Source organism: Prionailurus bengalensis, chromosome E2, assembly GCF_016509475.1.
Source record: "Prionailurus bengalensis isolate Pbe53 chromosome E2, Fcat_Pben_1.1_paternal_pri, whole genome shotgun sequence".
Classification (NCBI taxonomy): Eukaryota; Metazoa; Chordata; class Mammalia; order Carnivora; family Felidae; genus Prionailurus; species Prionailurus bengalensis.
The window spans coordinates 20577548-20603108 of record NC_057352.1 but is presented as its reverse complement, the minus strand read 5'-3'; the positions used below and the strand labels follow the sequence as shown (position 1 = coordinate 20603108).

Sequence of the window (25561 nt, the reverse complement as noted above, 5' to 3'; positions counted from 1 at the left end):
TTTTAATTAATTTTTGGTACTTCTCCTTGAAGTTGCCTTACATTTTTTTAAATGAAAGTACAATACTTTGTTAATACTTGCGTAAACAGTCAAATAGTACAGGAGTAATGGAAAGTAATTTTCTCTTTCCAACCTCTCCTCACCCTAGGCCATTCGTTAGAGGCAAGCCTTTATCTTACCCCTTAGCTATTTATTTTGGCAGTTATCTCCAAATTTTGAAACAGTTGTGATTAATTTACTATTTCTAGGCTTATCAGTTCTAGACAGACTGTCTTGACTTCGGTGACAGACTAGCTCACACCCCTGACCCATGTGTATTTATTCATCAGATGGTCATTACCACTTAGGTGTCAGGACTATTCTAGGGACTCAAGGAAGGAAACAGGTCTCTGTTTTCATGGGGCTTACGTCCATTTTCTCAGTGAGATTTTTATTTTAGGATAATCACAGACTTACAGAAAAGTTAGAGAGCTTGACAGAGAAGTGTCTTTCAAAAGCACGTGAGAATTAAGTTGCTGACTGGATCGCTCCCCAGTACTTGAGCGTGTTTTTCCTAGAAACAAAGGTATTCTCAAAGATATTCACAATACAGCCAGAAAAATCAGAAAATTAACATTGACACATCGTGATCACGTAAGCCTCAGGCACCATTCAGGTTTGGCCGCTCGTCCCGCCATTTCTTTATGGCAGAGGGTGTGGCTTGCCATTCTTTATTGTGCTTGGGCGATTACGTCTCCTTCTCCTTCAGCCTGGAATAGTTTCTCAAGTCTTCCCTTGACTTTCATGACCTTGACACCTTTGAAGACTATAGACCAGTCGTTTTGTAGACTGTCTCTCAATTGTAGTGGGTGTTTTTGTCATAAGATTCAGCTGATGCACCTGTGGCAGGGATACCTCAAAAGAGGATGCTGTGTTCAGCTTATCCCATCTTACCAGGTGACACAAAACTTTGATTTGTCCCATGACTGATGAATTGTATCCTTTGATTGCTTAATTAAGGTAGCGTCTGCCAGGCTTCTCCACTGAAAGCTACTCTTCACCATGTAAATACTTTGTAGGCAGCTCTCATGAAGCATAAGTATATCGTTCCTTTTTATTCATTAATTCATGTTAGTGTCGATTCCTATTCGAAACCCTGGAATCCACCATTTCTCCAAGTTGCCCTGACTTGTTTCCATGGAGAGTGGCATTTTGAAACCAAGATCTGGGAGCTAGGGGTGTTCGTTTCTGTTGGGGTGTTACTGCGCCCAGGCCCTTCCATGGACGGAGCTGAGGAGTATGTGTACATGTGCCTATGTATGTTTACATCTGTATTTTATATGTGTATTTTATATATGTGCCCTGCAGTTCCGTGCCACCCCAGGGACTATCGAAAGTGATGAAACAGAAGAATTCTCCTCAAAAGGAACTCCAGGAAGTAGCGACAGCTAACGAATTGATCAAAAACGATTTAAGCAATATAACAGAACCAGAATTTAGAATAACAGTCATAAAATTAATCGCTGGGCTTGAAAAAAGTATACAGGACAGCAGAGAATCTATTGCTACAGAGATCAAGGGACTAAGAAATAGTCATGAGGAGCTAAAAAATGCTATAAATGAGGTGCAAGGTAAAATGGAGGTGACCACAGCTTGGATTGAAGAGGCAGAGGAGAGAATAGGTGAATTAGAAGATAAAATTATGGAAAAAGAGGAAACTGAGAAAAAGAAAGATAAAAAAATCCAGGAGTATGAGGGGAGAATTAGAGAACTAAGTGATGCAATCAAACGCAACAATATCCGTGTAATAGGAATTCCAGAAGAGGAAGAGAGAGAGAATGGGGCTGAAGGTGTACTTGAACAAATCATAGCTGAGAACTTCCCTGATCTGGGGAAGGAAAAAGGCATTGAAATCCAAGAGGCACAGAGAACTCCCTTCAGACGTAACTTGAAGCAATCATCTGCACAACATACCATAGTGAAACTGGCAAAATACAAGGATAAAGAGAAAATTCTGAAAGCAGCTAAGGATAAACATATAAAGGGAGACCGATAAGACTAGTGACAGACCTATCTACTGAAACTTGGCAGGCCAGAAAGGAATGGCAGGAAATCTTCAATGTGATGAGCAGAAAAAATATGCAACCGAGAATCCTTTATCCAGCAAGTCTGTCATTCAGAATAGAAGGAGAGATAAAGGTCTTCCCAAACAAACAAAAACTGAAGGAATACATCACCACTAAACCAGCCCTACAAGAGATCCTAAGGGGGATTCTGTGAGTGAAATGTTGCAAAGACCACAAAGTACCAGAGACATCACTACAAGCATGAAACCTACAGACATCACAATGACTCTAAACCCGTATCTTTCTGTAATAACACTGAATGTAAATGGACTAAATGCTCCAACCAAAAGACCTAGGGTATCAGAATGGATAAAAAAAACAAGACCTATTTATTTGTTGTCTACAAGAGACTCATTTTATTTTTTATTTATTTATTTTTAATTTTTTTCAACGTTTTTTATTTATTTTGGGACAGAGAGAGACAGAGCATGAACGGGGGAGGGGCAGAGAGAGAGGGAGACACAGAATCGGAAACAGGCTCCAGACTCCGAGCCATCAGCCCAGAGCCTGACGCGGGGCTCGAACTCACGGACCGCGAGATCGTGACCTGGCTGAAGTCGGACGCTTAACCAACTGTGCCACCCAGGCGCCCCTACAAGAGACTCATTTTAGACCTGAGGACACCTTCAGATTGAAAGTGAGGGGATGGAGAACTACCATCATGCTACTGGAAGTCAGAAGAAAGCTGGAGTAGCCATACTTATATCAGACAAACTAGATTTTAAATTAAAGGCTGTAACAAGAGAGGAAGAAGGGCATTATATAATAATCACAGGGTCTATCCATCAGGAAGAGCTAACAATTATAAATGTCTATGTGCCGAATACAGGAGCCCCCAAATATATAAAACAACACAAACAGAAGCAATCTTACTGATAAGAATGTGGTAATTGCAGGGAATTTTAATACTCCACTTAGAGTAATGGATAGATCATCTAGACATAGGATCAATTAAGAAACAAGGGCCCTGAATGATACATTGGATCAGATGGACTTGACAGATATATTTAAGCAACAGAATATACTTTTTTCTTGAGTGCACGTGGAACATTCTCCCAGATCACATACTGGGTCACAAAACAGCCCTTCGTAAGTATAAAAGAATTGAGATCATACCATGCACACTTTTATTTTTAAAAAAAAATTTTTTTTCAACGTTTATTTATTTTGGGGACAGAGAGAGACAGAGCATGAACGGGGGAGGGGCAGAGAGAGAGGGAGACACAGAATCGGAAACAGGCTCCAGGCTCTGAGCCATCAGCCCAGAGCCTGACGCGGGGCTCGAACTCCCGGACCGCGAGATCGTGACCTGGCTGAAGTCGGACGCTTAACCGACTGCGCCACCCAGGCGCCCCACCATGCACACTTTTAAACCACAATGTTATGAAGCTTGAAATGAACCACAGGAAAAAGTCTGGAAAACCTCCAAAAGCATGGAGGTTAAAGAACGCCCTACTAAAGAATGAATGGGGCAACCAGGCAATTAGAGAAGAAATGAAAAAATATATGGAAACAAATGAAAATGAAAATACAAGAATCCAAACGCTTTGGGATGCAGCGAAGGCAGTCCTGAGAGGAAATTACATTGCAATCCAGGCCTATCTCAAGAAACAAGAAAAATCCCAAATACAAAAATCTAACAGCACACCTAAAAGAAATAGAAGCAGAATACCAAAGACACCCCAAACCCAGCAGAAGAAGAGAAATAATAAAGATCAGAGCAGAAATAAACAATATAGAATCTAAAAAAACTGTAGAGCAGATCAACGAAACCAAGAATTGGTTTTTTGAAAAAATAAACAAAATGGTTAAACCTCTAGCCAGGTTTCTCAAAAAGAAAAGGGAGATGACCCAAATAGATAAAATCATGAATGAAAATGGAATTATTACAACCAATCCCTCAGAAATACAAGCAATTATCAGGGAATACCATGAAAAACTATATGCCAACAAACTGGACAACCTGGAAGAAATGGACAAATTCCTGAGCACCCACACACTTCCAAAACTCAAACAGGAAGAAATAGAAAACTTGAACAGACCCATAACCAGCGAAGAAATTGAATCAGTTACCAAAAATCTCCCACAAATAAGAGTCCAGGACCAGATGGCTTCCAAGGGGAATTCTACCAGACATTTAAAGCAGAGATAATACCTATCCTTCTCAAGCTGTTCCAAAAAATAGAAAGGGAAGGAAAACTTCCAGACTCATTCTGTGAAGCCAGCATTACTTTGATTCCTAAACCAGACAGAGACCCAGCAAAAAAAGAGAACTACAGGCCAATATATATCCCTGATGAATATGGATGCAAAAATTCTCAGTAAGATACTAGCAAATTGAATTCAACAGCATATAAAAAGAATTATTGACCATGATGAAGTGGGAGTCATTCCTGGGCTGCAGGGCTGGTTCAACATTTGCAAATCATTCAACGTGATACATCACATTAATAAAAGAAAAGATAAGAACCATATGATCCTGTCAATCGGTGTAGAAGAAGCATTTGACAAAATTCAGCATCCTTTCTTAATAAAAACCCTTGAGAAAGTCGGGATAGAAGGAACATACTTAAACATCATAAAAGCCATTTATGAAAAGCCCACAGCTAATATCATCCTCAATGGAGAAAAACTGAGAGCTTTCTCCCTGAGATCAGGAACACAACAGGGATGTCCACTCTCACTGCTGTTGTTTAACATAGTGTTGGAAGTTCTAGCCTCAGCAATCAGACAACAAAAGGAAATCAAAGGCATCAAAATTGGCAAAGATGAAGTTAAGCTTTCACTTTTTGCAGATGACATGATATACATGGAAAATCCAATAGACTCCACCAAAAGTCTGCTAGAACTCATACATGAATTCAGCAAAATCTCAGCATACAAAATCAATGTACAGAAATCAGTTGCATTCTTATACACTAATAATGAAGCGAGAGAAAGACAATTCAAGAAACTGATCCCATTCACAGTTGCACCAAGAAGCATAAAATACCTAGGAATAAACCTCACCAAAGATGTAAAAGATCTGTATGCTGAAAACTATAGAAAGCTTATGAAGGAAATTGAAGAAGATACAAAGAAATGGAAAAACATGCCGTGCTCACGGATTGGAAGAATAAATGTTAAAATGTTAATACTACCCAAAGCTATCTACACATTCAGTGCAATCCCAATAAAAATTGAACCAGCATTCTTCTCGAAGCTAGAACAAGCAATCCTAAAATTTGTATGGAACCACAAAAGACCCTGAATAGCCAAAGTAATTTTAGAGAAGAAGAAGACCAAAGTGGGAGGCATCACAATCCCAGACTTTAGCCTCTACTACAAAGCTGTATCATCAAGACAGCATGGTATTGGCACAAAAACAGACACATAGACCAATGGAATAGAATAGAAACCCCAGAACTAGACCACAAGAGTATGGCCAACTAATCTTTGACAAAGCAGGAAAGAACATCCAATGGAAAAAAGACAGTCTCTTTACAAATGGTGCTGGGAGAACTGGACAGCAACATGTAGAAGGATGAAACTAGACCACTTTCTTACACCATTCACAAAAACAAACTCAAAATGGATAAAGGACCTGAATGTGAGACAGGAAACCATCAAAGCCCTAGAGGAGAAAGCAGGAAAAAACTTCTCTGACCTCAGCCGCAGCAATTTTTTACTTGACACATCCCCAAAGGCAAGGGAATTAAAAGCAAAAATGAACTATTGGGACCTCATGAAGATAAAAAGCTTCTGCACTGCAAAGGAAACAAGCAACAAAACTAAAAGGCAACCAATGGAATGGGAAAAGATATTTGCAAATGACACATTGGACAAAAGGCTAGTATCCAAAATCTATAAAGAGCTCACCAAACTCCATACCCAAAAAACAATCCAGTGAAGAAATGGGCAGGAAACGTGAATAGACACTTCTCTAAAGAAGACATCCGGATGGCCAACAAGCACGTGAAAAGATGCTCAATGTCGCTTCTCATCAGGGAAATACAAATCAAAACCACACTCAGATACCACCTCACGCCAGTCCGTGGCTAAAATGAACAAATCAGGAGACTATAGATGCTGGCGAGGATGTGGAGAAATGGGAACCCTCTTGCACTGTTGGTGGGAATGCAAACTGGTGCAGCTGCTCTGGAAAACAGTGTGGAGGTTCCTCAAAAAATTAAAAATAGACCTACCCTATGACCCAGCAATAGCACTGCTAGGAATTTACCCAAGGGATACAGGAGTGCTGGTGCATAGGGGCACTTGTACCCCAATGTTTATAGCAGCACTTTCAACAGTAGCCAAATTATGGAAAGAGCCTAAAGGTCCATCAACTGATGAATGGATAAAGAAATTGTGGTTTATATACACAATGGAGTACTACGTGGCAATGAGAAAGAATGAAATATGCCCTTTTGTAGCAACGTGGATAGAACTGGAGAGTGTTACGCTAAGTGAAATAAGTCATACAGAGAAAGATAGCATATGTTTTCATTATTATGTGGATCCTGAGAAACTTAACAGAAGACCGTGGGGGAGGGGAAGGAAAAAAAAAGGCTAGAGAGGGAGGGAGCTGAAATATAAGAGACTTAAAAACTGAGAACAAACTGAGGGTTGATGGGGGTGGGAGGGAGGAGAGGGTGGGTGATGGGTATTGAGGAGGGCACCTGTTGGGATGAGCACTGGGTGTTATATGTAAACCAATTTGACAATAAATTTCATATTAAAAAAAAAAAGTGAGCATCTAGGAGAACTGGTCATTAGTATGTGGCATTTTCGCCGTCTAGCTTTAGAAGTCTCATAACGCCACTTCTGTGTCGTTTACAGCTCCCCACCCCCCAGGCTCATGAGAAGGGAATACAGAGCCCATCTGTCAATGGGACAGGTGTTAGTGTCACACTCTAAGAAGAGCACATGTGTTGGGGGACATGTTGTGGCCCTCTTCGAAAAATATAGTCCACCAAGTGGGGAAAGTAAATTATGTTCAATTGTTAGTAAGCCAGTAGAAGAATTATTTAAACTTTTTTTTTTACGTGATAAGGGTTGAAACGAGATTTAAAAAATTTAATACCCTCAAGGTTCAGTGTAAAACCCTATTCTATAATAATTTCATGTATTAAGATTTTATAATAGTATGGTAAAAATTCTACTCCTTTGTGTCCTATTTTCTATTAATAGTACTTTCTAAGCTCTTTTATCACTTTTTATTTTGCAGATAAAAGTGTAAAATGTAATATGGATTCATTGAGAGGTTCACCTAAAAAAAAATCTGAAATGAAACAACAGCGCATCTCTTTGAAAGATATAAATAAGGTTGTGTTTTTAAATATTCATTAGGTACAAAGTTCATATAATGTTAATTTTAGAATAGTCTCCTTTGAAATCTAGGAACCAAAAATATATTTTCTAGTAGGAAATCCTTGGCTATGATAGTGATTTTTTCAGGAAAAAATACGGTTTGTGAATTTGCTCTGTTTCTAAAGAACAAGATAACTGCAACTTCCTTCTTGTTCCTGGCCTCGTGGCTTCTGTACAGAATAGGGTATTTATGCTCATTTAGCAAGAGTGTGAAAACCTGAGATTACGGGACATTCTAATAGTTAAGTAAGTCTAACCTGTCCTTCCAGTTCCTTTGAGAAGACAAGAGAAATAATTACAGGACATTTGAAATACTGAGTATCTGAAGTGCCAGCTGCTTGCTACTTGGACACTTTAATCTAGTGGTTATAGCAATGGCATAATCCCCCCAGTTTTCCAGTTCTTTGTCTCTCTGTGTCTGTGTTGCCTGAAAATTATCTGGGATGGTTGTTATGAGAGTATTTCCCATGGAATTTTGGTTCCTTAATATGTATCTTGGGGCGCCTGGGTGGCTCAGTCGGTTGAGCGTCCGACTTTGGCTCACAGTCTGTGAGTTCGAGCCCTGCATCGGGCTCTGTGCTGACAGCTCAGAGCCTGGAGCCTGTTTCGGATGCTGTGTGTCCCTCTCTCTCTGACCCTCCCCCGTTCATGCTTTGTCTCTCTCTGTCTCAAAAATAAATAAACGTTAAAAAACAATTAAAAAATTGTTTAAAAAGAATATATATCTTGCTTGCATACATATTCTTTTTTTTACAGTGTGCTGAATCTTCAGCGTACTGGCCAACGAAGAGGGGAATAACCATATACGCTGAGCCAGATACACCGGCAGCAAGGTATGATTTGAAAATTCAGTGTAATTGGATAGATACATAAGTGTAATACTGTCTTAACGCAGTGTTCTGTAAGATTGATGATAGGAAAGGAGCCAATTTCAATAAAGACTGGCCCTGGAAGCTTTGATTTACCTTCATAGTTACTATCTGTGCTTTTCACTCTTTGTGTGGATCCAGATTTCCATCTGGCATCACTTGCCTTTTCCCTGAAGGACTTCCTTCACTATTATCTTGTATTGTGAGTCTGCTGATAATAAATTCTTCTCAGCGTTTGTGTGTCTGGAAAAATTATTTCAGCTTTGGTTTTGAAAAAAAGTATTTTTGCTAGGTATAGATTCTAGGCTGACGAATTTCCCCCCCTGTGTTTTAAAGATACTGCTGTACTCTCTGCTTGCCGCATCGTTCCCGTTGCAAATCCTCCTGTCACCTTTTTCGTTGTTCCTCTGTTTGCAACACGTCTTTTTCCTTTGGCTGCTTTTGAGATTTTCTCTGTTTCTGGTTTGAGCAATTTAATTATGATGTGCATGGGTGTAGTTTCCCTCCTGTTTCTCATGTTCGGGGCTCATTACGGTTTTTCATTTGTAAGTTTCTGTCTTTCATCAGATTTGGAGCGTGGGTGGCTGCTATTCCACAGATAGTTTTTCTGCACCCACCCGTCTCTTTCTCCTCTCCTTTTGAGACCCTGATGAGACAAATGTCACACTTTTTGATACTGTCCAAAAGGTCCCTGAGACTCTGCTCATTTTTTTTCAACCTTTTTTTCTTGCTGTTCTTCAGATTAATAATTCTTCTGATCTATCTTTAACTTAATTCAGTCTTGTTTTATCTCCATCCTGCTGAATTTCACCATCTGGTGAACTTTTAAATTTGATGTATTTTTCAGTTCTAAAATTTTCACTTGAAATTTTTTTATAGTTTGTATTTCTTTGCTGAGAACTTAAAAAGATTTTAATAATGCTTATTTATTTTTGAGAGAGAGAGAGACAGAGACAGAGACAGAATGTGAGCAGGGGAGGGGCAGAGAGAGAGGGAGACACAGAATCCGAAGCAGGCTCCAGGCTCGGCCTGTCAGCACAGAGTCCGACATGGGGCTCGAACTCATAGACAGTGAGATCATGACCTGAGCCAAAGTCAGATGCTTAAATGACTGAGTCACCCAGGCACCCCCCCTGCCTTTTTTAAATATATTTTTTAAAGTCTTTGCTGATAACTTTTATCGTTCCACTTAGGACTGTCACCCCTCCTTCTCTTATGGACCATGGTTATAATAGTATATGACAATTCCCATTTCTGAGCCATCTTGGGGGTCATACCTACTGATAATCTTTTCCGTTGACAGTTGATCTGGTTTTCCTGATTCTTTGTGTATTGTGTACTCTGTTCTGGATATTTTGAATATTATAGTGTGAGACTGATTTCTTTTTAAATTCTCTGGAGAATGTTGACCTTTTTGTTGTTTATTTTAGCAGGAAGTCAGCAACTCCCTTTGTTCAGGCCACAGATTCTGTCTCAGGTTCTGTGGGTGGTGACTGCTACTCTGTTTTCCATCTGTTCTGAATATGCTCAACTTGGGGCAAGCCCAGCTCGTGTTGGGTCATAAATAGAAATGGGGAATGCCCTCCCTCTGGTACACTCTCTCTTTTTTCCGGGATTTTCCTCACATTCACCATTTTCTAGATGCTCTAGAGGCCCTGTCCCCGGGCCTCTGTCCAGGTAGATTGCTTTTCGTGGAGAAATGGCCATGCAGTTCTGTGTGTTTAAGGCCACTTATGGGGCAAAACAGCAGCAGAAACAGGAGAGGAAAAAGATGAAGGTTTCCCCTGCATCTTTGGATTACAGGTCCCGTTTCCCAGATCCTCTAGAGGAAGTGGGAGGGGGTTCCCCCCCAGGGTTTGGGGTACTGGTGCTGCCTCTGCCACTGCCGCTGCCTGATTGGAACCGGCCTTGGGACAGGGTTGGGAGAGAAAAAGGGACAAGAGAAAATCAGTCGTGATTACCCTGTCTGGCGAATGGCTCCTGCTCTGGCTTGAAATAGAAGGTTTCTCTCAGTGTTTGGTGTTGACATCCACTGTGCAATTCCGCATCTCAGGCCAGCCTCGGGCCAGCACCAGGAGATGGGAAGGTAAAAGCCCAGGGAGCTCTCCATGATTTTGGTGGTTTGCACGTTTTGACTTCTCTCCCCTATGATTCTGTACTTCCTGTGGAGTTCCTGGCCTGTGGAGACACAGGCTGTGCGCCAGTGGGGCCTTCATCCTTAGACGATGCTTAGGGCTAAGCAGCAGTTCGCACAGAAATAGATCTATGTATGTGGAGCAACTCACTCCTCAGTGCTCCTTGGTGAGTTTTCTCCCCGAAAAGAAAGGCATTTTCAGGATTGGGGTTAATGGGCTCAGAGATTCTAATGAATGTTTTTTGGTTTCTAGCACTTTATGTCAGAAGCCAAGTAAGAAGCCACTCAGGTTGGCCGAGAAGAAAGAACACAATGAGAAGAATGGCTGTGTGAAGTATGAGTTTTTTCCTTGGTCTGCACTTTTTATCGAAGTAATTGTAATGCAATTATAAGCAGGAGGAATTTACGTATAATTTTATTATTCAAACCTGTGATCCCACTTAGAAAATATACATGCACTGGCTGCATGTGTAACTAACTTTGAAGGGTTTTTTTTTGGTTTTTTTTTTTTTTTTTTTTGCCTCCCCTTCCTCGTCCTCTTGATGAAGTAAACTCTTTTAAGAAACAAATCAGATACGGTTGATCTTTGGGGCCGTCAATTTTATATGGATTAATGTTTGCTTTCTTCCCACTTCTCTGTGGTAAAGAGGCCTTCCACCTGCCGGAGAAGCTACTCTTTTGCAGCATGGAACTGAGTTTTTGTGGGGTTTTTTTGTCTTGCCAGATTCACAGAGTATTCACCAACAAGTTAATAATAGAGTTGTGACTTCATTTTATACTTATTTACTCCACAAAACGTTTTCCTACCCATTTTTACGATTTCTCACCACCCCAGCCTGAAAACACCCTTATACTCCAAGTAACTGGCTGCTCTGAAGCCACCAGAGTGACAAGGAATTTACGACCGTTCAGAAGTGGGTCAGGCGCACTGTATCCACTGATTGGCCTGGGATGCCTGGGGAGAGGGTGTTGACTGTGCCCGCCTCCCAGAGCCCACCCTTGGGCCCCGTAACACCCTCTCACCCAGCAGGAGCGCCCCACACAGCTCCGGGCCCGGGGGCTCCAAAGGCTGCCCCGGGGCCCACAGATGTGGGGGTGGCTGTTAGTGCCCCTGTGTTGATGTCCCAAAAGCCATGGGCATCCCTCCACCCTGATACCTGCAAGCCGTGGGTCGCACGTGGTGGTTTTCCCTGGAACAGGAGACCTTGAATTATCCGTGCTGCTCATTCCTTTGATTACATTAAATTATAGTTAATAAATTAACCCTGAGATACTCTGTTGCCTTTTATTTTTGTATTGGAGGGTTGTATCTTCTCTTGGGCTAAATGCCCTTTACTTAGAACTCATTGATTAGACCTGTCAGTTATTCCGACAGTTCCGCCGTGTTCCAGGGAAACTTAAAGTGGTTTAAGATCACAGCAAAGAAGGGAGGAGGCAGCAGCAACAGGAGGTGACCTAGTGATCATGCAGTCTTTCTCCTTGTTCAGAACAAGTGCCCCTGGGATTGGTGACACTGTCCGTAGTCTGGGGGTCGGAGTTCGGGGGCAAGCACAGTACCGGCATGACCTCTGTGGCCTTCGTATCACAATAAACAGGGAAAAACAGGATAAAGCAGTAATTTCACAGCTGTGCCTTGGGATATACAAGTGACCCTTGAACAGACACGGGGTTAGGAGTGTCAACCAGCCACACGGTTCAAAGTCTGTGTATAACTTTTGACTCCCCCGAACTCAACTGCACATAGCCTATTGTTGACCAGAAGCCTTACTAATAACACAGCCAGTTAACACGTATTTATTTGTAGGTTATCTGTGTTATATACTGTATTCTTACAGTAATGTAAAGCTAGAGAAAAGAAAATGTTAAAATCATCAGAAAATGCATTCTCATTAACGTACTGTAAATAGTCCACGTAGAAGAGGATGTGCACAGTTCAAACCCAGGTTGCTTGGGGGCCAACTATATATTTCATTTTACTTCTGTCAAGGAAGATTTAAAATTATAAGTCGGTTGAGGAAATAATAAATATAAATAAATATAAATAAGTCAGTTGAGGAAATATAAATATAAATAAAACTTTTTTTCTTCAAATTGTCCTTTTAACTATTTTATAGGTTACTGCAGTTTTTAAATCCTGATCCTTTGAGAACTGATGGAATCTCTGATCTTCAGAAGGTATTACAACCCTAAAAAAAAATTAAAAATCAAAACCAACTGTTTACTCTTTAAATCCCTCTCCTTCCTCATCTGGATTTGAGACTAGAAGAGAAACCCCTTTAGTTGGGGGACTCTACCTGAGAACATCCCTTTAGAAATTGTCCAGTGAGTTACTCTTTTAGATGAATTGTTCCTTTTTTCATTTTAATTTAATTTTAATCTTGGGTTTTGATAAGCACATGTACCTAGGCTTTGACATTGCAGTCAGACCCTGGCATCTCCCTCCTTCCCGTAAAGTGGTTGACCTCGTGTGCCGGGGGTGGGGCATCTAATGGGCTGCTGTCTTAGCTGCAGAAGCTTCGGTCGGGGTCCCCGCAGCCGTTTGCTGTGCTCCGGAACAAGATCGAGCCTTGCTTGTCGGTTGACACGTCGCCACTTTCGGCTGACCTGAAAAAGGTAAAAATGCTCCTGAAGCCGCACTCACAAAGGAATACTGACCTGTTCTAACACAGGAGGATTTTTAGTAAACAGTTCCAAGGCTGCACTTGTATAATTTCTTTGCTTTTGAAATTCTCTCTTCAGCTTTTCTTTTTTATTACTGATGTCTCATTTATTCTTTTTTTTTTTTTTTTTTTTTTTTTACATTTATTTATTTTTGAGAGACAGAGCCAGAGCACGAGCAGGGGCGGGGCAGAGAGAGAAGGAGACACAGAATCTGAAGCAGCCTCCAGGCTCTGAGCTGGCAGCACAGAGCCCGACACGGGGCTCAAACTCACGAACTGTGAGATCATGACCTGAGCCGAAGTCGGCCGCTCAACCGACTGAGCCACCCAGGCACCCCTCAGTTATTCTGAAGTTCAGGTTATCTTCTTATAAGTGAAGAATTCTTTTGTGGAGAAACCACTGTATAAGTCTTACTGCTTTTCTGAAATAAGTTTTCACATGTATCTCTGCGAAGGTGCTTAGAAGGGCAAGTTGCCAGGGCAGTTACAAGATTACTTCCAAGTGTTCTTTTCAGAATTATTGTAGAGACCTGCCATCGATCCTATGTGTTTATCTATTTTCTTCTGGATTCAAAAAAAAAAAAAAAAAAGAAGAAGAAGGAAAAAAAGCTAAAACCAGGAGGAGGAATTAAAATAGGAGTGAAGCCTTTAGTGGCCTAGGGATTTCCACAGGCTTCCAGAAGATGGAGAACGGGCAGCGGAGTGTGGCTGACTAGCAGAGGAAGGAGCGAAGTGGGGGGTACTGAACTTCCCTCTTCCGCTTCCTGAGAATCCCCAGGCAGCCACTCAGCAGGGAGCTTGGACGATCTAGAAGTGCCCTTCAGATGATGCTGTTTGGAATTCTTCCAGTAAAACTGCCTTCTTACTGCCCTGGCTTCCTGCAGGGCTGTGATGCTCCTGGGAGCGAGCTCTGCCCGGCCCATGTGTCTTCAGTCAGCTTTTAGTGCTCCTACTCCGTGCAAACACACATCCGGGATCCGTGGGCATTTGAAGAAAGCACCCGCCTAAAAACAAAATGCTTTTTTTGAAAAGACCAAAAGGAATTCTGAAGGAAACAAACTGTAGGCAGTCAAGAAAATGTTACGGGGTGCCTGGGTGGCTCAGTCTCTTAAGTGTCCGACTTCGGCTCAGGTCATGATCTCGTGGTCCGTGAATTCGAGCCCCGCGTCGGGCTCTGTGCTGACAGCTCAGAGCTTGGAGCCTGTTTCCGATTCTGTGTCTCCCTATCTCTCTCTGCCCCTCCCTCGCTTGTGCTCTCTCTCTAAAAAATACAGAAACATTAAAAAATTTAAAACAAACTTTGTAAGTGAAGGTGGTATACTCAAGATTATTAGGAGGAGGAGGAGAAGCCATGTCCTTGCTCTGACAAGCTCCAAGCACCTGGTCAGTCCATGGAATGCCTGTTTGAACCTTTTGATTCGGAGCCCAGGAAAGCAAGTGTCTCATGGCAGGAGTTTGGTGCTGAGAAAAGATTCAGGGGGACTTGTCAAGTTAGGCGTTAGAAAATACCAGATTGAGCAAACGTATAGTGGCTGTTGGGGGTGAAGTGAGCAAGGAGATGGGAGTTTTTGTGGTGTGTGCTTTATTTGTAGGGTTTCGGTTGTTGGTGTTTTGTAGGCTCTCCAAAGAAACAAGTTTCCGGGACCTAGCCACACTGAATCTTACTCTTGGCCTCCCATAGCGAGGGGCTGTGACGTGGTGGTCATTTCTCACTGCGGAAATGACCCTCTGCTGTACCTTCCGCCACTCCTTACGATTCTGCAAACGGGGGGCTGCTACAAGTCTTTGCCGAGCAGAAACGGAGTAAGTTGGAGACGATTTTGTTTCACGGTAAAATGGCTTAAAATTTTATTTTTAAGGTTTTAGGTTTAACCTAACCTTTGGTGAAGTTTGCATTACATTACTCATTTGATTTCCATGAGAGGACAGGAACTTATCAGAGTCATTGACTCTGACAGCGAGTCTCACCTTGAAGTCCCATGATGGCCATTGGCTGCCAAGAGATTTCTGGCTTTTAGGGATGGATGTATAGCTTATAAACTTACTTCACTGATTAAATTCCTCTAACTGTCATGGTAACTGTGTGAGATGGGCCATGTATGGTTTTCACCACTTCATGGATGAGAAAATTAGCCTCATGAAAAGTTACTGGTACAGATGCTGAACAGCTGAGAAGTTGACAAGAAATGGGATTAGAGTTTAGGTTTTCCTGTCATCTCGTCCCATATTCTTTTAATTATTTCCGAACACCCCCCACTGTTGTGTAATCTTTTGTTTTCCTGTATGCAGGAAATCTGCAGGTGGTGGAAAGGAGAGAAATGGGGTGTGGGCATAGGGGACGGTGGGGTAGTGACACCTGCTCTCGGGGTCTGGGCGGTCAGGGGGACTCTGGCACAGAGCACCTCTGTCTCAGACCTGTCTCAGAGGCTGTGCTATGGATGGTTCCGTTACTCAGCAGAATGGTGAAAACTGGCAGTAAGAAAGGACCAGTCGTGCTTAGAAGAGATGCTCATTTTTCTGATTCTGCCACGTCGTGTCGTTTTAATGATTTCCTTTTCTGTACTAAGTTATTATGTGTTGGTTTAAACATCTACATCCCTCAGTTAGTGGTTGACCCCTATGGACGAGATGTTGATTGTTCTCGGATAGAACCCTGGCTGGTCAGAAATTATGTCCGGGTCTTGCCTCTCATTCCTTCTGCTTTCTCCACGTCTCCATGGCCAGCCTGCTTTCACACCTGCCGCCCGGAAGCTGGCCCCCACTGGATCTACGTAAAGGAAAGGGGAGAATTGTTCTTGTCTTCGGCAAATTGACGCCGTATGTCCAGGAGGGTGTTGGGCAGGCGGTGCACCTTCAGGAGAGAACTATGGGATGGTGGAGGTCAGGGGTCACACGCTGCTGTAGGAAACTTAATCTCCTAAGGAAGAGATGTTAACCTTTTCAAGGCCCCCTTCAGGGGGCAGTTATTTCCCCTGGTACTTAGGAGCAGGAGCTCTGGGGCCAGACCGCCTGGGTTCAGATCCTATCGCTACCACGTATTAGCTGTGCAGCCTTGGACAACTAACTTTACCTCTCTGTGCCTCAGACTCCTCATCTGAGAAATGAGGTAATAGTAGGTCCTACCCTGTAAGAGTGTCTTAAAGAAAAAACAAAATACTTGTGACATGCTTAGTGTAAGCCCTAGGAAAATCTGAGTCAATGTGTCTAAATCTGTTTTAATCATATCTTTTCTGACCTACGTGACAATGGAGAGAGCAAAAAAATTTAAGTATTGTTTACTCTGTAGAAAGAGATGTTCTGCATGCTGTGCATATACTCTGTTCAATTCCTAACCTTTGTCCAAGATTATGTGAATTTGTTTGTCTTCGCAGCCTCTGGCAGTCATCGTGTGCCCTGGGTGGAAAAAGGCCCAGTTGACTTTTGAATTACTGGGGGACTATGGCATGTCCCCCAGGCCTCTTCACCCGGTGCTGTTAACAATCGGACTCCACAAAGATGAAGCCAAAAACATGAAGCTTCCAAGGGCTTGTAAGCATCTTCTTCAAGCTGTTTGGTTTTCCCTGCAGAGCACAGCGGAGCCCTGCCAGGCAGGCGTGTGTGATGATGCAGCCACAGTCATCACCGGTCCAGACCGCACTGTGGGTTACGGGTGGGCCTGGTGGGCGAAGGCGCTCTTGGCTTACAGCCGTTTCACTGAAAAAACGACATGATTTCATTCGCTTATCAACTCTTTATCGACTATCTCCTGTTAGATGTTGACTAAACTCCCACCCCCTGCCCTCGAGGAGCACGAAACCTGGTGGGTGCCCAGGTATTTAACCAGATACAGACAGGTGTTAGCCTGGACGGGCGGGCCGCAGCCACGTGAGCAAGAAAACCCAAGGTTTTGCGTCCTTAGACGGCAGTTCTACAAAGCGTGTGGCATCTTAGCAAAGGAAATGTTGGAAAAACCTGTGAAAAATCTGAAGTGTTAATTTTTCTTAAACGTAGGTGATATAATTGTGACGACACCGCACAGCCTCCTGAGACTTCTCCAGTATCAGAGCTTGTTATTTCTCAGACTCTGTCACCTCATTTTGGATGAGGTGGAAGTATTATTCTTTGAAGCTAACAAAGAAGTAAGTATGGTGTCCATCGAGACGTCATTATCACTTGGAAATAGATATATATATGATGAAAGTCTCACCTGCTTTTAGGAATCTGGAAAAGCGTCTAGTTGGGGAGGAAGCCAGTTCATCTAAAAAAGTTTTCCCTTTAGAACTTTGATCATTGTGAAGAAAGAAAATTTGTCTGAAATTGTCTTCCCAAATTTTAAAGTTCTCTTTGAAGAGCAAATATTCTTTTCCAGAGAGGTTTTCTAAAATACCGATATTTTTGCGATTATGGAAACAATATGTTTTATTTTAGAAAATTTGGGATACAGAGAAGAGTACTTGAAAAACCCCAGCATCCGTAGTCGGACACTCAGAGCAATCACTCTTACTGTTTTGGAGTAATTCCTGTGTCAGTACCTACAACTAACAACATCAGGCCTTATTTTATGGCTAGTTTATAACTTGCATTTTCCAGTAAGCAGCATCATGAGTATTATTAGTAATTCTTCTACTGCACGATTGTTCACTGGACATAGGGAGTCCTGTGGATGTAACATAATTTTTTAAATGGTGTTATTTTTGGACATTTAGCAGTGTGTGTGTGTGTGTGTGTGTGTCTAAAGAAACATACATCTTTCTTGCATGTTTCCCTTAGGATAAATTCCTAGGAAGGGGATTAATGGATCAAAGACTCTGAATTCTTATAAGAAGGCATTTCTTGGGCACAGCATAACACGATGACCACAGGCATTTCATTTTGGAGCAAGGACACCCCCAGGTTCAAGTCTGGGCTTTGTTACTTGCTGACTGTATGGCCTGTGCAGGGTTTCTGAATGCCTCTAAAGCCTCAGTTCTTATTTGCAAAACTAATATCCAGAATACTGCATCATATAGTTAGTTGCCTTTCTGAAAGCAGAGACCGATTTACGCTCCCATGGACAATGCGCCACCACACCACATGCCCTGTGGCCGGCTTGGTCCGGCTTTCATTTCCAGTCTCCTCGTTACATATGGTGTCTCGTGAGCGTAATCTGTACTTCCTGGCTGACTTGTATACCGGCCACTCCTACTGTTCTTCTGTGAACTGCTGGTTCATTTTCTCTGCTTATTTTCTGTCGGCAGGATCACCTTTTTCTAGTCCATTCGTAGAACTTTTCATGTAAGGATATTAATTCTTGGTTGCATATGTCACACGCATTTCACCCAGATACCGTTTGTGTTTTGATTTTGTTTATACTTAACATTCTCTCCTTTGTAGTTTTCTTCTTTTCTTTGGAAAGGCCTTCTCCACTCTGAGAACAGAAAGTGTGCAATTCTTTACCACTTATGTTCCTGTCAACCAACTATTATTCCCTTTTGAAATAAAAATGAAATTAATTATACTAACTTTTTTAGATGTTCGCTATATTAGATAACTTTAAAAAAAACATTGACGTTGAAGAAAGGGAATCTGCACCACATCAGATTGTTGCCGTTGGAGTTCATTGGAGCAGACATATAGAACAGTTGATGAAAGAGTTCATGAATGACCCCTACGTTGTGGTCACGGCCATGGAAGAGGCTGCTCTCTATGGCAGCGTCCAGCAGGTGCGGGCTCGTGGGCGTGGGGTGGGGGCGGTCAAGGGCTGAGGAACACAAGCAGGTAGCCTCCATTTCGTGGCTTAATAAAGTAAAATTTTGCAGCTTTCATCTACACGAGTCGATAATCGTGTATTTAGATTTATATTGTCATTCTATACGTTGTTTTCTGTTAAAATCCTAACTTAGCGATGAAAAGTGAAGCTGGGGCACCTGGAATGTGTTTAAAACCACACTGTTTCTGCCTTTCGTTACCAGGTAGTGCACCTTTGCCTGGAATGTGAAAAAACCTCTACTTTACTCCAGACTCTAGATTTCATTCCAAGTCAAGCACAAAAGACCTTGATCTTCACTGGTTCTGTAGCTGAAACAGAAATCGTGTGTAAGGTGAGCCTTCCACACATAAAATGTCTGTATTTTTTGTTTAAACCATGATTGAATCTCAAAATCATCAGAGAATTACCAGGTAGTTAAATATTTGCCAGGGGAATAAAACTGCACAAGTTTATCAGTCAGAGGAGGAGGTGGCTGGTGCTGCAGAGAATAGACAGCAGTGAGAAAGGACAGCGGGGGTTGGGGGGTGCTGGGGGGGCCCGGAGGGAGGAGCTAAGTAGGTGGGACCATCCTTTCCATGGAAGCAGACATTCCCCAAGGAGGGTGTTTTGTGCTTTGTCGTTAAAAGGATCCCATTCACGAAGAAATGCCAGCGTCTTCTGTAGCCTCTGTTTAAAAAACCGGAGACAATAACACCAAGAGATCGCATCATATGGCTAGAAAAGCCAAATAAATTGTCTACAGATTTAACTAATCTAATTCTACATAAGTTAATACTAAAATGTGTAAATGAAGCCAAATACAAATTAAAATACAAGAATCAGTATATCCACCTTTCAGCAATGATGAACTGGAGGTCTTGTGAAAAGATGTGATGCGTGTTGGCACATAAATTTGGTGTGTGTGTGTGTGTGTGTGTGTATACATGTATATCCACGTGTATAAATACACACATCTATATATGCACGCATTACTTAAAAGGAAGGAAAATGGTTTTAGCAAAATAATGTTTGTTTCAGTTGAGCAAGCTTTTAGATACAAACTGTAGAATTTTAGAAATACATTTATTTAAACTTACAATCATCTTGTTCTTACAATTAGTGGATCGATGAGATAATACCCTCACGGATAATTTTAAATGTTTTATACTGGTAATTATTGATGGAACAGTTAACTTTAAGCTTATGTTCCTGACTGTGAACTGGCTTATTTGGTTTCATCTTTAGGTAGTAGAAAGCAGTTCAATATTTTGCTTGAAAATGCATAAAGAAACGGTTTTTAATTTAAAAAGTGTTTTAGAACAGTGGAAGAAGAAGTTAAGTTCTGGCTCTCACGTTGTATTAGGTAAGTGTTTTAATTTCTACTTATGTTTAGAGAAGGCTGCTGAGCCGATGGGAATCATGTCTTCAGCTTATTTGAATATCTCGTCTCCAAATTTCTCATCACTTCGCAGATCTCCTGAGAATTTATTGTAACGTCAATCCCAAAATGAAAGTTAAACTCCATTAAGATTTTGGTGTTGAGGCGAATGCGGGGGCCCCGGAGCACTCGTGGCAGAAGGCAACAGCCCTTAGCACAGACCTTGTCCCTGGGGCTGCAGGTTGAGGGCCACCATCTCGTTTGTGTGTGTGTGTGTGTGTGTGTGTGTGTGTGTGTGTGTGTGTCTGCGCACGCACGCCTCTGAGGAAATCTGTCACAGATGGTTGTGAACAATGACGTTAGAAATCTGAAAGTCAAACTGTAAGATAAGTGAAAAATAGATGGGCAGCCTAGATTTGTAATAGAAAGGGGCATTTTCCAAGCTAAAGTTAGGGAGACGACTTTTCTCTGGAATGTGATCGCGGGGCTGTGACATTTTGGGGGGGAGTCGGGGAAGGAGTTTGTTGGCACCTACTCAGTGAAGTGCGGTAGAGACACGTGTTGAGGTACGGTTACAGAATTGCTGTGTAGCGTCAGTGCAGGGAGCTACGCCTCATCTGTGGTTGTCGGATCCTTGTCTCCAGCCTTAACTGACGACTGCATACCGCTCTTGACCATCACCGATGCCACGTGCGTGATTCACTTCAGCTTCCCTTCCTCACCAAAGATTTTTGGTGGGCGTCTGTATTGCATGTCTGACCATTTTCAGAGTCCAACCGAACAGGTTTGATTAATTTTCGTTATCTCTAAATATTCCCCTGGCATTTTCTGTGCAATGAGAAATGCAGAGTCCGCGGGGTTTTATCAGTTAGACTGGGATGGACGACCTGCTTCCTTTATTCGCCCCCGATTTTAAGGGTTCTCCTGCAGAACAGGGAGATAAGAAAACCAAATCTGTCTTGCTGCTGACGGAGAGAAATGCGTGCCACGCGGTCGGGGTCCTGCGCTACCTGGAGCGAGCCGATGCCAAGATTCCCGTGGAGCTGTATGAGTTTACTGCGGGGGTTCTGGAAGCCAAAGAAGATAAGAAAGCCCGAAGGCCTCTTTGTCCGTATCTTAAGTCTTTTGGTTTTTGCAAGTAAGCCAGTCATTTGTTTAAAACCTTGAAATGTACAGTAAAGTGCACAGTGATATACTTTTACTGCTGGAAGACCTTTACATATGTACGCACAGTACACACCACCACCCAGTCCTGGAGGTTCTCCCCAATCTGCCCTCCCCCTGGAAGTAACTGCCCCTAAGTATCTGTCAACATTGATGAATTTTGCTCGTTTCCCAACTTTATATAAATGGAACTGTACGTTCAGCTTACTATCTGCAACATTCATCTCTGTTCCTGTGTGTATTGGGTGGATTTATTTATCTGTGGATTTAATGGCTCGATACTCTATTGTAGGAATATATCACAATGTATACATCCATTTTCCTGTTGATGGGAGAGCAGTTGTTTCCAGCTTTTGGCTATTATGTATGAAACTCCCCTGAACACTCTTGCACATGTCCCTTTGTGGAAACACGCACCCATTTCTCTTGGGTGTAGACTTTGGGATTGCTGGGTCATGGGGTGAGCGCCTGTCTAACCTTCCCAAGGTGTGTGACGGGTTCATGACCCCGTCAGCAGTGTGTGGGAGAGCAGAGTTTCTCCATATCCTCACCGACAACACGGTGTTGGCGGGGGTGGTGGTTTCCATTTGTATTTCCCTAGTAATTTATGATGTGGAGTGTCTTTTCATATGCTTCTGGGACATTTGACCGTCCTTTTCTTGTGAAGTGTCTGTTCAGTTCTTTTGCCCATTAAAAAAAATGTTTATTTATTTGGTGGGTGAGATGGGCAGAGAGAGTGAGGGAGAAAGAGAGAATCCTAAGCAGGCTCCACACTCAGTGCAGAGCCCAGCCCATGGCTTGATCCCTCAAATCACGAGATCATGACCTGAGCCGAAATCAGGAGTCCGAGGCTTAGCCAGCTAGAGCCACCCAAGCGCCCCTCTTTTGCCAATTTTTTAAATTGGACGGGGCGCCTGGGTGGCGCAGTCGGTTAAGCGTCCGACTTCAGCCAGGTCACGATCTCGCGGTCCGTGAGTTCGAGCCCCGTGGCGGGCTCTGGGCTGATGGCTCGGAGCCTGGAGCCTGTTTCCGATTCTGTGTCTCCCTCTCTCTCTGCCCCTCCCCCGTTCATGCTCTGTCTCTCTCTGTCCCAAAAATAAATAAACGTTGAAAAATAAAAAAATTAAAAAAATAATAATAATAAATTGGGTGTTATTCTTTTTCTTACTGCTTTGTAGGAGTAGTTTATTTATTCGACATACAACTACTTTGTCAGATATATGCCTTGAGATCTTCTCCCAGTTCATGGCTTGCCTTTTCACTGTGCTTTTAATTTTTTATTTACTACTTTCAATTAATTAACTAATTAATTAATTATGAGAGCAAGGGAGGGGCAGAGAGAGCAAGGGACAGAGAGAATCCCAAGAGCCAGAGGTGGGGCTTGAACTCCCTAACCATGAGATGATGCTCAGCCAAAATCAAGAGTCAGATATTTAACCGACTGAGCCACTCAGGTGCCCGCCTTTTCATTGTAAGTCTTTTGGTGAGCAGACCTTTTTAATTTTGATGAACTATTTCATGGTTACTATTGTTTAGTGTCCTTATGTAAGAAATATTTGCCTGTCTCTAGGTCATGAAGACATTCTTCTGTATTTTCTTCTAGAAGCTTTATGGATGGTTTCACACTTAGGTATATAATCTAGAGTGAGAATTTTTGTTTAAAGTGTGAGGTACGGGGCAAGGGTTACTTTTTTCCACGTGGGTAATCATTTGCTCCAGTGGCCTTTATTTAAAACATCAATGTGTTGTCACTCAGTTGGTGCCTTTGACATAAACCAGATGATAGCATACGTGGTCCGTTTGTGGACTGTGTTACATTGGTCTCTTTGTTCTTACACCGGCACCACACTTTCTTAAGTACCGTAGCTTATACTTTAGCAAGCCTTGGAAGCTGGTATGCAAATTCTCCAACTTTGCTCTTCATCAAGGTGGTTTTGACTTTTAAGTCCGCTCCATCTCCACATACATTTTGGAATAGGCTTGTCAGTTTCTTCAGAAACATTGTCTGAATTTTGATAGCATGTGTGTTGATACTATAAATCAACTTGGAGAGGATGGTTATCTTAACAGTCACGGGAGCCTTCTCCCTGATTCGGACATGATGCCAGTGCTTGATCTGTGATCACTGGGACTGGGTAGGAGGAGTCTGGTATCTATCAGATAACTATTGACATTAACTTTTTTGAATTATGGTACATTAAACAGGTTATTAGTGGCAGTTTCTATTATGCCTTTAAACAGAATTTTGACTTTTGAAACAGAAGCTCTGTTTTCTCAGTGTGGGTTACAGAGCGACTTCTGGTTTAGAGGTTATTAGTAGCCTTTGTTGTGGGTTGTGGGGATGAATTTCTGATTTCAGGGTCTTTGTTTTGGAAGTACATTTTGTTCGTTTACAGACTGTCTAGAGAAATAATGAAGTAACTCTTGAAGTTTATTTAGTGTTAATTAAATTTTAGGACCCTTTTTCAGTAATGTGCATGTTGTTAGTGTCTAAAGTATTTAAAATGGTTACTTAACTTTAAAGTATTTGGGATAAAAGTTCTCTGATTTCAATTACAGATTAATTTTCCTGAAGAATACTTTAAAATACATTAAAATTACTGTTTTTTTGTTTGTTTTTAAAACCCGGTTACTTTTTTTTTCAGAGACAAAAGGATCTGTCCTGATCGACACCATATTAATCCAGAAATAGACATGCCAAGGAAATTATCCAACCAAACTCTACCAACATTTGGATACATCAAAGTAAGTTTTACTGAAGATCCTTTTGTCCAGTAATTAATGACCATTTTAATGAACGTATTCCATTCATAGGAGCAGAATAATTACGACGCTATTAATGTACCACCATTAATGTGACAGTAGCCATGTGTCCTTACGAGATGCCTTATTTCAAGACCCCAGTTTATTTAGAAAACCAACATCACATGGAGAAAATAGATAAACCAACCTCAACAATCAAAGGATTTTTTTTAGTTGTACTTTCAGAAAGAAAGTTGTTTCCATTGGGGACTATTAAAAATAGTGCAGTGATAACTCATGTCTCTTCACGATATCCATGGTCCTTTGAGGAAATTCTGAAATGTAGATAAAGTTGCTGACTTAAGAGTTTGTCCCTTTCTTTTGAATCCTTTTTATTTATTTATTTATTTATTTATTTATTTATTTATTTTTTTTTTTTCCAACGTTTATTTATTTTTGGGACAGAGAGAGAGCATGAACAGGGGAGGGGCAGAGAGAGAGGGAGACACAGAATCGGAAACAGGCTCCAGGCTCTGAGCCATCAGCCCAGAGCCCGACGCGGGGCTCGAACTCACAGACCGTGAGATCGTGAACTGGCTGAAGTCGGACGCTTAACCGACTGCGCCACCCAGGCGCCCCTGAATCCTTTTTAATACTTCTTTTCTTCTTTTTGTTTTTAATTTTTTTTTGATGTTTATTCATTTTTGAGAGAGAGCACAAGCAGGGGAGGGGCAGAGAGAGAGGGAGACACAGAATCCAAAGCAGGCTCCAGGCTCCGAGCTGTCAGCACAGAGTCCAATGTGGGGCTCGAACCCACAAACCGGGAGATCATGACCTGAGCTGAAGTCGGACACTTAACTGACTAAGCCACCCAGGCGCCCCTCTTCCTTTCTTCTTGAGTTCAGGACTTCTTTTCACCTTCCCTTTTCCCTAAAGCAACTATGTTCTGCTCATTTGTGCCGTTCTGTCTCCCTAGTTCTGTTACCTCATTTCTAAGTTTTTCTGGTCTATGTTCCTTTATACATGTTGTTTATCACGTATGTCTCTCTCTCTATGTATATGTATATATGTGTGTGTGTATATATATATGTGTGTGTGTGTATGTATATATGCATATATATATATATATATTCTCTCTCCCTCTCGAGAGGATTATATATATATACGTATACACACACACACACATATACACACACATATATATATACACACACACCTGTGGGGCTTGAACTCACAATCTCAAGATCAAGAGTTGCATGCTCCACTGACTGAGCCAGCCCGGCTCCCCATTATTTTCTTAATTAACAAGAGGAAAGGTAGCTTGTTTTCAAGTTGAAGGGTACAGTTTTGATCTAGGTTGTGGATCCATCTTTCCCAGTGACTCCCCCATTATCTGTAGGGACTGTTACTCTCCTTATTCTCTTTTTTGTTATAACTTAATATGGAATTTGGT

General features: G+C 41.9%; 1 protein-coding gene across 1 annotated transcript in view; it reads left to right on the top strand.

The window, feature by feature from the left end:
- Nucleotides 1-25561, top strand: part of TDRD12 (tudor domain containing 12) — a 78874-nt gene that overhangs the window by 24406 nt on the left and 28907 nt on the right. The window contains exons 9-22 of the mRNA XM_043599093.1: nucleotides 7312-7409; nucleotides 8211-8287; nucleotides 10711-10791; nucleotides 12572-12632; nucleotides 12963-13070; nucleotides 14735-14920; nucleotides 16489-16645; nucleotides 17108-17235; nucleotides 18607-18798; nucleotides 19048-19176; nucleotides 20070-20187; nucleotides 20847-20986; nucleotides 21120-21340; nucleotides 24012-24111. Of these exons, the coding sequence (XP_043455028.1) occupies nucleotides 7312-7409; nucleotides 8211-8287; nucleotides 10711-10791; nucleotides 12572-12632; nucleotides 12963-13070; nucleotides 14735-14920; nucleotides 16489-16645; nucleotides 17108-17235; nucleotides 18607-18798; nucleotides 19048-19176; nucleotides 20070-20187; nucleotides 20847-20986; nucleotides 21120-21340; nucleotides 24012-24111 (1796 nt within the window). The remainder of the gene's footprint in view (nucleotides 1-7311; nucleotides 7410-8210; nucleotides 8288-10710; nucleotides 10792-12571; nucleotides 12633-12962; nucleotides 13071-14734; nucleotides 14921-16488; nucleotides 16646-17107; nucleotides 17236-18606; nucleotides 18799-19047; nucleotides 19177-20069; nucleotides 20188-20846; nucleotides 20987-21119; nucleotides 21341-24011; nucleotides 24112-25561) is intronic.